The following is a 14,330-nucleotide window of genomic DNA, read 5'->3' on the forward strand; positions in this document are numbered from 1 at the left end:
AAAATAATACATGATCATGTAACTAAAAACTATATCATAATACATATGCACCAGGGCGAAGAATTAAGGTTGCGTGGGCAACTTTAATTCTGACATTTCCTAACTGCTGAGTGTTTGACTTTGAGAAACTTAAACAACATTCTTGAAACACATTTTTTCTATATATATTATATACCAAAAAATCCAAGTATTTAGCTAAAATTCTGAGAGAGAAATTTCTGTTAATTTTTTCCAGACTATCGACACAGTGATTTAGCTACATCAGGAAATGCCCCAAAACATAACAACAACAAAAGCCACTTTATTTCTATGTAATAAAGACATTTAAATAAGGAATTCATTTTACTATACATGTTCCAGCCAATTTTCCTTACCATCTGACATTGTAAGTTCATTAGATTGCTGCTGAGCAACTCCTGATGCAATGGAATCAGGCCAGAACCTCTGAACTGGTCTGTTTTGAGCTGTTTTTTTCTTTGTTTTTGGAGTTTCAGAACAGCTGGAATCCAGCATTGGCTGAAGAATTCGTCTTCTAGCATTGATAAACCTAAACATGACCAACAAAAACACCACACAGCTTATGACCAAAAAATTGTGAATGCATGCGCGTTCACGCACACAGAGAGACGGTCTCAATCAATGTTTTATGCAAAAAATAAAAATTAAATAGAAATTCATATTAAAAATGAAAAATGCTATTTCTCAGCACCTTGATTTCATACTCCATGTTAGGGATGAACAAGAACCACAACACCTGCTCCTGGAGCACTGAAGTCCTTTGATATTGCAAATCTAACTAAGGAAGCAGCTCTCTACTCCCTGGCTGGCAGGCCCTCTTTCCTTAGTGCCTGTAGAGTGTTTTGAGGTCCTTAGGTGCTTTAAGTTTGCAGAGTACTGTATGTGGAAGATCACCCATTGTTTCCAGGCAAGTTTAGTGTAGAACTGTAGATTTAACTCTAGATGTTCATGATTTTTTCAGTTTAAGTTAGACTCCTAATTTTATTTCTATGTATTGTACACATGTGGATGGCACTCACATACACAGAGTGTACCTCCATACCTACACTCCAATAATGGACATTAAACCAAAGTTTTGGATCTTACCAATTGTTAACCTGCAGTAGTGTAAGATTTGTCTGGGCTGCAATCTGCTTTTTCTCATCTTCTGTTGGATATGGATGCTAAGGACAAAAAAAAGACAAAAAAAAACTTTGTATGTAAACTTTTTGCTTTTTTTTTTCCTTAAAAGAAAATGAAACTTTCTTCATTACAATTGATAAAAAATTGTATCAATAAAAAAAAACCTGTTTCATCAACAATACATTTTAAAACAAACTTTTACTGATACAGTCACTTAATAAGTAAAACTTTACTAAACAAAAACTGCTTTTATCCTTATAAAGTGTATACGCCACCATTTAATTGCCCATGTCAAATTCAGGAAAAAAATGCTTCTCACAGCTGCCAGAGTCCTTGTTAGACAGTGTGATCCTTCACCAGCACAGCATGTGGTAAGATTTGATTAGTTACACTGTCTGACAGCTATGTCACATGAGAGTGCTGATGAGCCTTTTGTGGTTAAACAACACCCTCCCTCCCCCCGAATTAAAAAGGACAAGGGAACTGTATGTAACATAAGAAATACACGTGTGATTTTCATGCATAATTTATCTGTTGTAACATCAGTTAGCTAAAACAGAAGATACTCCATTAATTTATAGTGCTCTATTTATTACAAATAGAACCTATCTTCCCCTTCCAGCGCAAGTATGCATGCACAGGGAGGACACTGTAGAATAACACAGAGCAGATGGCACACAGCAGTTGTTGGAAGGTTTGGTGAAAATTCAATTCTCCATCCACATATAATTTATACATGATTGCTCCTGAGTGAGCCATGCACTGGAGGAGTACCTAGCACTAAATCCTGAGCACACTGAAATAAAGAATAACAACGTCTAGAAAATTTAATAAAATCTTGCAGTTCAAATGTTAAATATATTCAGAATTAGGTCCTTATTCAATTCATATTAGAGTCAATGGAAAACTCTAACAGACTTCAGTGGAAGCTGGATTGGGCCCTTAATGCATAAAAAGTAAGGCCAAAAAGTTTTATGTTCCTCAGGAAGCAAATCCAAATAGACCACACAGAAAGTCTTCTCTGAATACTTATGTCTGCTGATCATGTTTAGTCCTTACCCCTATGTGCTGAAAGAGCCAAGATCTCATCACATTAGTAGCGTGCTTTGGAAGAACCCCTCTCTTATTTTTTGACGAGCCATCATCTTGATGCAAGATACTTAGATCTTGGTTTAACTGTAACTGAAGCTGCACAAATAATTTAAGAAAAATGTAGAAAGTTATACAGTTACTTTAATGAATAAAGATATTGCACAAAAACTGTTTTTATCATTATGTGAAAAAATGAATATATTTACAGAAGCAATGAAATACGTTAGCTCTATAATCTGTGTCAAAAAAGGGAACTTTATTTACCTGCAGTGGTAGTGGTGGAAGTTCTCTTGCAGTATTATCCTAAAGAGATCCATACTCTGGGTTACATATTATCAGGTTTCTGACGTTTTAGCATTTTCTAGAACCTCTTTCAAGAATTGCTGTAGTTGCCAGAAGGCTGTATTCACTGCATCACAGCTACCAAGTGCCCATTTATTTTCACTTACAATAAAATTCATTCCAGTGCAGGGGGCCAGGCATAATATCCTCCTTATCCTGTAAACACCATATTGAGAATCTGATTCTCTACTGACTTGCAATTTGTGTATCCATTTACACATGGTGCACAGAGTGTAACATGCTATGCTTATTTGGTAGTGTTTCACACTTACTTTACACAGGCGTGACTACACAAGATGCAAGGCTGTGAAGAATCAGGCCCTAGGGGCTTAACATGGAGCTTAAATAGTGTAAGACACCTTGTGTGGGTCTTCTGCACTGAGGTGAATTTAACTCTAAGGTCCTTACTTCCCCAGCCTAAACAAATACACCAAAACTCTCGAAGCACAATAGGTCTGTGCATGTGCCTCAATCCATATCATCATCATCATCATCATCAAAGACGACAATAATGACTGGTATAAAAAGCAGCTCTCACTACTTAACGTTCTCCCAGCCTCCAGCCTCTGGAAACTATAAAGCTAAACCGGTGAGAGGCGTACACACCGGCTCCTTAAAGAAAACCATATATATAAAACAGATACAAAGAATATATGTATGACAACTAACTTTGTAAAATGAACAGCTATCCTATCACCAGCTCCACTTTTAAGAGAAAAATCGGCTAAACTCTGTCCTTGAAGTAGGTATGCAGTTTCTTGGGAACTGCATGTATGCACGTTCAAGTTGAGTTTGGCCTGATGAATTTAGATTATTGCAACAATAAGTTCAAAAGAGCATGAGAACAGAGTAAAATAAATGACAAAGTTTAACTGATTGTAGTGGAAATTCAGCAGCTCCTTTAGAAAGTATATAACTGTATGCAAAGCCACTCTACAGGGAGAATCTATTACTTAAATTTACATGCTTAAAATACCAGTTAATGAGGTTTTCCTCATATATCTCTAGCTATATGTGTGCATACATTTTTAAAAACGACACTAAAGCAAAATTAAGTTTTAAAGTTTAACTGCACAAAAATCAGGAGATTCTGAATTAGAGTTTCCACACAAATTCTAACTCTACCCAGTCAGTAATCAATGCTGCATGCACTTGATTTATATTTATGCTGTACCTTTTCTACAGCTTCAGAGGCACATATTTAATGTTTTGTTTTACCAACTCTGATACAGAGGCTGTATTTGTTTTACAAGACCATGAGGCTGTATTATATTCTCCATGTCCCCTCAGCTACAGAGCATAACCAAGTGGCATCAGCTGTTTTAGAAAGGGCTGACTGGCTTCACATGTAAATGTTTTTGGTCTCCCAAACCTGGCAGGCCACTGCATGATTAAAAGGAACACAGCATACAGACTTGAAACGAGACAGTCCTCTCAGTCAGCTGGAATCCTCTGAAACTGAAGTCAGCAGGATTTGAAAAGTCTGCACTTGGGAATAGAGATCATGAAACAGATTTCAAAGCCTGGTGGCCAGGTCTCCCCACAACCCCCAAGACATCTGAAGAAAAAAAAAAAGAAGTTGTACTGTATTGTATCTATACTGTATGATCATTTAATGGAAGACCCTAATGTACTGCCTACAAGGGGAAGAGTTCAGGCTACTATAGGATCCTTAACACTGAGTAGTTTAATTCTTAATTGTTGTATTATTAAAAGCTAGACCTTAATGATTTTTAACACAGATGTATGAAACCTTCATGAGGTATCAATCTTTCCCTCTTTTGTCTCCTTTTTTCACTCTCAATTGATGTATCTAGATGTTCCCACATTGAAAAAATCTGCATCTATGAACATTTGGAGAGATGCTCTTCAGTGTTTATCCAAACCTAGTAGGAAACAGCATAGAGCTCACATATGATATATCATTTCAAACAGCTGTGTTACAACTTTATTATTTCTAAACCAAGTTTCTTCAAACAAGACAGAACACTGGTTCATCACCAAGCACTGTGTATATGCTGAGTGTGAATCTATTTTAAAAAGGATGTTCTTGAGCTAAGTGTAAAGTATCATATGAAAAAAAAATTCTTCGAGCCCCCAAACACATTCAGAATTGACAACACACACAGCCAAATATTTTAAATTCACAGCAATCGGCTTCTCTGCAGAGGCTCACCATTGTATTTTTCAACTCCCACAAGATAATTTCTTCCCCACTCCCTCAGAAAGTTATGGAACACTAGAAATAGGAATTTAGGAAGTTCTATTTCATGCCCAAGGGTTACAGTGGAATACAGGGTCACAGTCAACCCACAGATGGACTTGGGAGTTCCAACTGAAGTCAAAGGAAGCTATGGACATATATGTGCATAAATTGAGGTTATTTTCCATTGGATGCCACACTTTTCCCATTCAAAGTGGCAACAGTTTTCCCTCCCAACAATCCAGACCAATTTTACAGGTCAGGGGTATGGATGAAATTCTTATTAACTCAGAGGTATATGTATCTGAGGGCAGAATTTGGCCATGTATGTGCTATTACAAAGGATAAGTGAATTTTAAATATACTCTTTCATGAAAGAAAATCAGTAATTGTTAATGGGCTTTATATTGTGCAGATGAATCTTCCTGTTCAAATGTTTAACAAATTAATCCACTCTGGGGTCTTCTTATTCCTGGATGATCTGATTTACCACTTTCTGATACATAGACCACTATCTTGATGTTCTGATTTGAGACCGTCAACCTGTTATCAAATATTTTCCCTTCCTGAAATGCAGATTTCATTGGACTGTCCTATTCTAAATTGTAAAGGGCTTCCCAGCAAAAGAAGGCTGACCTTTCTCTTTCTTGAGTTTGATGTAATGCACACTATTTGGCTGTCACCCATTTAATTCAACACAGTACTCTGAAAGTTTGTGTAGTGAGAAACACCTCTTAACAAGTGTAAAATCTGAAATATATAAAAATAAAGTTTTAAATGGCAAGAAGTCTGCCAGCACCAGTAAAATGATACTTCTGACACCAGCAGTATGACATCATAACATACTCATATAAATCCATCCTGCCATAATCCTAGTTCAGTTACAAAGAGTTTAAAAATGCTTAATGTTTACTCAGTAAAATATTTTTCTTCTATACAATTACTTCTCCGCTATCACCAAGAAGAAAGAAATTGATAGTTGATGTCATGATGCTCTGTCCTGTCAAGGGAGATTTTTTGCAAATCTTTGAGATCCTATGCCATATTACAAATGTGGGGATCTTTGCAACAATGCTTAACTTTTTTTTTCTGGAATTAAGGTAATTAATGTTTATTTGTGTAATGCTCAGTCTGGCACTTTAATCATACTGAATATATTACTACTAATTTTAAAAAAATAGGTTTTTTTACTCCAAGAAACTATTCCATGAAGACCATGAAACAAACCTGTGAATTCTGGATCCTAATTGTCCCAGGTGACAGTGCTTGTGTCACTACTTGACCTTGTGGAGTGACCACAGTGACTGGCTGATACACTGTACCCCCTTTAAAAACAAAATACAAAATTATGACTATAAAGTAGATAAAAAGTGAATATTTGAAAAACATGCATTTCAACACTAAGATCACTACTGATTTAGTTGGGGATTGGTCCTGCTTTGACCAAGTGGTTGGACTAGATGACCTCCTGAGGGCCCTTCCAACCCCGATATTCTGTGATTCAATGAAGTGAACATCTTGGTGGGAGTTACTTTACTGAGGGACAAATAATCATTCTATTTAATTATTTTAATATAATTACTGCTGACAAATATAAATGCATTTTTTAGATAGCTGATATTAACTATATTTTATTACAACTTCTCTAACACATTAAGATGCACTCTTTGATATTAAAGTTTCATTTACAGAAAACTGCAACACGTTTGACTCAATTTCCATCCATTTTAGATATGCCGAATCAGATGCCCATAGTGACCTTAGTGACAAGACATTTCAAGTGTATTTCATCTTGACTGCCAGCCCAACACAATGGTGCAGTTTGGAGTTGTCAGGATTTCACTGTCTTCCAGATCCTGTTACAAACCTACATAATGTAGTGCAAGACTTTGAAGCGGAGGTGGGCAAACTCCTGCCTGGCCCCAGAGGCTAGTCCCCCGCTGTTTTCCCTCCCCCGCAGCCTCAGTGCACCGCGCCACTGCCACAATGCTCTGGGTGGCCGGGCAGCGCAGTTGCAGAGCCGCGGCCTGACCTGGTGTTCTGGGAGGTGCGGTTGTAGCGCCGCCAGCCACTGGTGCTCCAGGCAGCGTGGTAAGGGGGTGGGGGGTTGGATAGAGGGCAGGGGAGTTGGGAGGGCGGGGGTGTGGATAGGGATCGGGGCGGTCAGAGGGTGGGGAGCAGCGGGGCTGGATAGGGCAGGCGTCCCGGGGGACAAGTCAGGAATGAGATGGGGGGTTGGAAGGGGTGGCGGATGGGGTAGGAGTCCCGGGGAGCCACGATGGGGCGAGAAGCGGTGGGGTCAGATAGGAGGCAGGGGCCAGGCCACGTGTGGCTGTTTGGAGAGAGAGACACAGCCTCCCCTAACCAGCCCGCCATACAATTTTGGAAACCCGATGTGGCCCTCAGGCCAAAAAGTTTGCCCGCCCCTGCTTTAAAGCACAGCATTTTAATAATACATATTTTTTGCCTAACAATTTTTTTTCAAAATATTATTCTTTTCAATAATAGATCAAATAATTTTTCCATTTATAAAAGGACATTGCATAGAAATATATCACCCTCCCCCACCCCACATACACATAACCCTTTAGATATATTTCTGTGCAATGTCCTTTTTTCGGTTGTATATACATAAGTATATACCAGTGGTTCTCAACCAGGGTTCCGGGGCCCCCTGGAGGGCCACAGGCAGGGCCAGCGTTAGACTCGCTGAGACCTGGGGCAGAAAGTCAAAGCCCCACCGCATGGGGCTGAAGCCTGGGGCCCTGAGCCCTGCCACCCAGGGCTGAAGCCAAAGCCTGAGCAACTTAGCTTCACGGGGCCCCCTGTGGCATGGGGCCCAAGGCAACTGCCCTGCTTGCTACTCCGTAACACCAGCCCTGGCTTTCATATGCAGAAAAACAGTAGTTTTGGCACAGGTGGGCCATGGAGTTTTTAATAGCATGAAGGTGGGGTGGGGGTCAGAAAGAAAGAGTTTGAGAACCCCTGGTATATACTATTCTTAATTTACACAAAACATATAAAACCAGTATTCAAAAGAACTACTGGGACACTTGGTTGTAGAACATTTGGAAAGTTACTATTATAGGAGTTTTTAATAAAAAAAATTCCTATCTTTGTACATTTCTTAACAACTGTGAAAGAAAGCAAAATAAAGAGCAATATGTCAGTTTTTCTTTTCTGTGTCATACCTGCTACTGTTGCCATAGTTACATTTCCCTGCTGCAATGCTGATGCAGGCACCATAATCCCTTGGGGACTGAGTGTGCCTGCAATGGCACTTTGAATTTGCTAGAAAAATAAAATAATTAATTTTAAAAACTAAGTATGCTCATGTAATTTGTAGTTGCAACAAAGCTGGGGCTTTAAAAAGAGGATCATCTCGAAGAGAAAGACTCCATCACTCAAAGGGCATTACTGCAAACTGACCAGCTTGAAAACATTAGTCATTAAATAATAAATCCATAAAGCAGACATGAAATAACCAAATATATTTGGGGATAAAAAAGATTTTGGATACATAACTAAACCAGAAGTCAAACAACAATTTTCAAAGACACAGAAGATAAAGAGTAGATACAATGGGTCTCAGGAAGTAAAATTATAAGTGAGTTTGGAGGTTTAATAAATAACTTCATTCCTTCTGTAGCTTTCTGACTTAAAAATGCAATATGCACACAATATCTTAATCTAATTAAACTGAGTACTACAGTTATGTAATTTAAATTATGTTGGTAAACCCTGATCCTGCAAATATTTGTACATATTCTTAACTCTGCCTGTGAATAGTTCCATTGACTTCAAAGGAAACACATGTGTAAAGTAAAACAAATGTGCGTCTACAGCATTAAGAACTAGTAGCCATGCCACCAAAAATTGTTTTAAGTAATCTCTATCTAATTTCAAACTTTCCTCTCCATGCTTCAAGGTACCAAAAGCAAAAAGTGAATTTTAAAAACTGAAATTTAAACCATTAGGAATATTCATAGTGCATAAAATTAAACATGTACATAAGTCACTACAGGATCGGCACCCTAGACTGAAGCATTACTAGGTAGTATGACATCATTGTCCACACTCAAGGAAATAGTGTTGCCAACTTTCTAATCACACAAAACCGAACACCCTAACCCCACCCACTACATTCCCCCTCCCTCAGTGGCTCACTCTCCCCAACCCTCCCTCACTTTCACTGGGCTGGGGCATGGGGTTGGGGTTCAGGAGGGGGTGAGGGCTCTAACTGGGGGTGTGGGCTCCAGGGTGGGGCCAGAAATGAGGGGTTCAAGGTGTGAGAGGGGCTCTGGGCTGGGGCAGGGAGTTGGGGTGCAGGCTCCGGCTGTGAGTGGGCTCCAGGCTGCGGCCAAGGGATTCGGAATGTGGGATGGGGCTGCGGGTTGAGGCAGGGGGTTGGGGTGGAGGAGGGGGTGAGGGCTCTGGGGCGGAGGCGGGGATAAGGGGGTTCATGGTGTGGGAGGGGGCTCTGGGCTGGGGGTGAGGGGTTGGGAGTGCAGGAGGGGGCTCTGGGGCGCAGGAGGGGGTGAGGGCTCTGGCTGGAAGTGCAGGCTCTGGGGTGGGACCAGGGATGAGGAGTCCAGGGTGTGGGCAGGGGCAAGGGGTTGGGGGGCAGGAGGTGGTACGGGCTCTGGGCTGGGGGTGCAGGCTCTGAGGTGGGGCTGGGGATGAGGGTTTAGGGCATAGGAGGTTTGGGGTGCAGGGCTGGGACAGAAGGTTGGGACTCGGCGTTGGAGCACAGGCTTACCTCAGGAGGCTCCGGTCAGCAGCTCAGCGAGGCTAAGGCAGGCTGTCACCCGCAAGCACCGCCCCCCAGCTCTCAGTGGCTGGGAACAATGGGCAGGGGAAACGCACGGAGCCCCGTGGCCTCCCGCCTAGGAGCTGGACCTACTGACCGCTTCTGGGGTGCAGCGCGGTGCCAGGACAGGTAGGACGAGCATGCCTTAGCCCCCCAGCACCACCGAGTAGACTTTTAATGGCCCAGCTGGCAGAGCTGACTGGAGCCACCACGGTTCCTTTTCGACTGGATGTTCCAAAAAGGGTAATAAAGCAATCATTACCTCTCCGATTACTTTATAAAATAGATTAGGTATTTTAATCAGATATTTCAACAACCTAGCAAATACAGTGCACGTGTATAAGAATATGTGCAGCTGTTGATATTACAAGGTAGACAGAACAGACACACGTGACACATCTCTAAAATATTATGACTAAAAACCAACAAGTAACCTTTGTCCACTCTAAAATGTTTGGATCAACTTATATGTTCAGTTTATACACATAGAGCCAAACCATCTTTAGTGAGGCAGATAGCCTTGACCCCGCTGTCCAGTTTAAGAAGACATTGCCAAAGAGATACAATGCATATTATGACAACTTTTTCTTGTGTCCATTCTCTTTCCTAACATCTGTTGTCATCAAGGCAGCAACTCCAGCAAATCCAAGGGTTTTTTTTAAATTTTATTTTATTTTATTTTTGAAGTTGCTGGACTGAGGTAAGAAGTAAAAGGAATGCAGGCAAACTAATTATGGCATGTCTCTAAGTGTTGACACTTTTCAATAAACTTGTCCACTGTTCAGCTCCTCAAAAAAGGTTAGCAACCCTCAATAAAAACACAGTTACAAAGAACAAGCTAAGCAGCGTATAAGTGGAATTCTTACAAAGTGTAGCAAAAACGTATTATAAATTTCACAGTATTTCTAAGAAAAAGCCCATTTAAATGAGCATGAAATGTACCTGTGATGGTACAGGTGAGTAAGGACTTCCAGGTTCTCCACTTAGTAGAGTTTCACTGTTCATTTTAGTTTTCAGACAGGCAATGTAACGACTACAGAAATCCTTGCAGAGTTCATTAACCTTTTCTAGCTCAAGCAGATGAATACGTAGCACCTGGATTGCCTTTACCATCTAGAGAGAAAGATGGAAAAAAGACTTAGAAACAAGGCAAGAAAACACTATTACTTGCATGAATAATTAATTTAGGGCAAACTTTAAATACATGTAAGAATATACTATTTCAATTACCAGAACACAGAATTACTGATGCAGAAGGCTGCTCACAATACTCTTTCCCAGGTTGTATTACACTGGAATGTGAAAGGCATGTGTTTAGAACAAACTCCTGTGTTGCTCCACTGCTTAGGTAAACTGTCAAACAAGACAGAACAAACACAAATACAGCATAGGATTTTTCTTGTCTTGGCCACAGTCTATATTACTGTACAATTTTTAAAAAATGGTTGGGGCAGGTGTGGTGAACAATAGTACTCTGAGCTATACTCAGAAGAATGGGTTCAATTCTTCAATCCCATTCCCTCACTCCCTGGGCCAGGAGAAACTGTAAGTGGTATAGTAGCCCCGCTGGGGAGGAGTGCTACCCATTACTCGGCAACCCATGTGGCCAACTAATGCTGCCCTATTACCTAAAAGGACATTGGCAGCAACATAAGGCCTCAAGAACAGAGCTGTGAAAGTGAAAAAGAGGGAGAGGAACCTTCAGTTCTTAGACAAGAATAGAGCCTGTCAGCAAATAAACAAATAAATAAAAATGAGCATTCATGCCGTCCTTTGAATATGAACATATTTGTAATCATATGCTTTAAAATACAGTTCTATTCCAAAGCAAGACTACATAAAACTGACATCTTACTCAACAAATCTGCTCCGATGTGTATTCAGCCATATCTGCTGACTTTAGTAACAAAAAAGCATTGTTTTTCTGCTTTTTATGCCAGTTTGCAGAGCTAACACATCTAAGAAAGAATCCACAGCTCAGCTCACCCTATTTCACCTTGTGCATCAACAGGATTGCTCACAAAACTCCAATCCGTTACCTTCAGTGAGTTTGTACTGGGATAAGACGGTTGCACTGGTGTCACTCAGGTGATAATTTGAAGACAATGGGAATGCATGTTTAATCTTATCTGGCCTACAGAACTTTATTACTTACAATGTACAAAATATGTTTTTTCCCTTGCCTGCCACTGGATTTTTTTGTATCACCCAGAAGCCTTAGACAAGTTGAATTGTTATCTGGGCAAATAAAAGCATCAGACTTCCTGTTCATCAAACAAGGACATTCAGAGAGCCAGAATGACATCAGACACAGCAGCACAGACCATAGTCAGAGGACAGAGTGGATGGAGGAGACTGGTGAAAGGGGAGCAGAAAGAACTAAGTTGCCTCAGGGACAGAGAGGAGCAGCAACACTGAGCTACCAGTGAGTGGACAGGAGGAGATGCTGGGCAGAGGGATGGGCTTAGATGCTGTCAGCAAGATATGCAATGCTTTGGGAAAAGGGGCTGATACAAGGGAAAAAGCACACTACTGAGCATATCTGAGGATAATGTGTTGGATATAAGTGCTCTGATCAGAGGTCTGTGCTGCAGTCAGGTAGTTCAAAGACAGTCCGGTATCTTTCCCAAAAAGAGAAGCAATGGTTTAACTTTTCAGCCAAGCCAAAGTAGGCTGTGTATTATTATTTATACTGTAGCAGCACTAGAGGTCTCAATCAGAGATCAAGACACCATTGTGCTAAGCAGTATATGTACCTAACAAAGTCTGCCCCTGTCCCCATAAAGCTTATACCTGACTCAAACGAACTAAAAATTGAATTACTTGCTGCTGCTAAACACAATTTGATTGTATTTAGAATGGAGATGATCTCTCTTTAATACTCTGTTGCAGCCTTCAAACTGCAAATTGGCTCCTCTAAGGACAGGTAGTCTGATTTTTCGCAGCAATCCTTGCTTTACACACTAAATACTTAAGAATCATTTGTGTAAAGACTATCTACACACGTAATTTTAAACATATCTGAAAAGTGTCTGGAAGACATTGAACAACACTGCTGGGTTTTGGGGTAAAAAACCATCATCAGCAGAGCACAATATTGGAGGCCCTGAGTCAAGTAAGAATAAAGAACATGACACATAAGGAAAATGGGGTACTTAGAGTTAAATGCAATTTCCAGAATTAATTAAAAGCTACTATTGATATATTTCATGTCAGAAAGATTAAATGTTCTGTGTAATTTGCAGAAAGCATGAGATCTTCTTGTAAATGGGTGAAAAACCTTTAGAACTGATTTGCTACACATACATGATCTCTCTGCTGCTCATGCAAAATACACCAAAGCAGAAAACAAGTTGCTGTCCCCAAAGAGAACCTGTTACTACATAATTTTCTGTAAAGTGTTAAATAAGGAGATCCAACAAATTTGTCACCTTGTTTAACACTCTTTACAATCACTAAACAAGATTTTAGTTCTAGAGATTCTGAGATTGAGATTTTGTAATTTGAAGGCCAAAAGTGGCCTTAATCCTAGATGAGAGGTGGGCAAACTATTGCCTGGGGGCTGCATCTGGCCCTTCAAACATTTTAATCTGGCCCTCAAGCTCCTCGCAGGGAGCAGGGTCCAGGGCTTGCCCCGCTCTGCATGTGATGTGGCTAAGCGCAGCTCCCGGAAGCAGCAGCATGTCTCCACTCCAGCTCCTATGCGTAGGGGCAGTCAGGGAGCTCCACATGCTGCCCCGCCCAAAGCACTGCCCCTGCAGCTCCCATTGGCCAAGAACTGCAGCTGATGGGAGCTGCAGGGGCGGCGTCTGCGGACAGGGCAGCACGCAGACCTGCCTGGCTGCGCCTCCGCGTAAGAACTCGAGGGGGGACATGCCACTGCTTCCAGGAGCTGCTTTAGGTAAGTGCCACCCAGAGCCTGCGTCCCTGAACCCCTCCAACGTCCCAACCCCCTGCCCCAGCCCTGATCCCCCTTCTGCCTGCCGAATCCCTCCTGCTCCCCAGAGCCCACACCCACAGCTGAAGCCCTCACCCTCACCCCCTCCCACACCTCAACCCCCAATTTCATGAGCATTCATGGCCCGCCATACAATTTCCATACCCAGGCCAAAAGTTTGCCCATACCAGTCCTAGATCAAATCATATTAATAACTATGGCGTGGAAGACTTTACAAATGCAAAGTTTCTTCAGGAAGTGCCTCAGAAATATATACAGATAGCTATCTTTGTTACTGTGCTTGCTGATGAATCAACTGACAGGTAAGTAACGGAGCAAGAGATGGTGAAATCTGATTTGTGCATGATGACAAATCTTGTACTCTTTACTGATACCGAAGACTTGGAATCTGGGATAGCTAGTGGTATTACTCGGAATAAAAACAGCGTCAGGAATTGTAAATGTCATGGCAGAATAGCTACAACCAAAACCAAATGGCCTTTCAAGACTGATTGTACAGTAGTGAATACAGGATGTTAAAGTAGTGTGCAAGCCAAATATAGGTACAAGTCTCTTTGGCTGGCTGTTGCATCATCCACAACACTGAGGTGCTATTCTGGATCTCAAAAAACAGTCTCCTTATTCTATATAAAGTTTGGATTTCTTTTGTAAAACATAAAAGTCTCAAAAGATGACAGCAGTTTCAAGCAGTGCACTATTGTGGATGTATTCACCATGTACATTGATTTGCTTGCCCGGCCAGAGCACTGAAGCCAAATGATCATTTTTGATCACTAACAGTCACC

At 41.1% G+C, this 14,330-nt stretch overlaps 1 protein-coding gene across 17 annotated transcripts in view; it reads right to left on the minus strand.

The window, feature by feature from the left end:
- The window catches only part of PKNOX1 (PBX/knotted 1 homeobox 1), a 74,656-nt gene that overhangs the window by 8,551 nt on the left and 51,775 nt on the right, over positions 1-14,330 (minus strand). For 12 of the 17 annotated variants that reach the window (XM_048865575.2, XM_048865597.2, XM_048865616.2 and 9 more), the window contains 7 exons: positions 10,530-10,700; positions 7,969-8,068; positions 6,005-6,102; positions 2,497-2,535; positions 2,200-2,328; positions 1,105-1,181; positions 375-547 (listed from right to left, as the gene is read on the minus strand). In XM_048865575.2, the coding sequence (XP_048721532.1) occupies positions 375-547; positions 1,105-1,181; positions 2,200-2,328; positions 2,497-2,535; positions 6,005-6,102; positions 7,969-8,068; positions 10,530-10,700 (787 nt within the window). Of the gene's footprint in view, positions 1-374; positions 548-1,104; positions 1,182-2,199; positions 2,329-2,496; positions 2,536-6,004; positions 6,103-7,968; positions 8,069-10,529; positions 10,701-10,817; positions 10,880-14,330 lie in introns of all 17 variants that reach the window. The other 5 variants (XM_048865635.2, XM_048865627.2, XM_048865551.2 and 2 more) reach the window with 2 other exon arrangements.

Source organism: Caretta caretta, chromosome 1 (genome assembly GCF_965140235.1).
Source record: "Caretta caretta isolate rCarCar2 chromosome 1, rCarCar1.hap1, whole genome shotgun sequence".
NCBI lineage: Eukaryota > Metazoa > Chordata > Testudines > Cheloniidae > Caretta > Caretta caretta.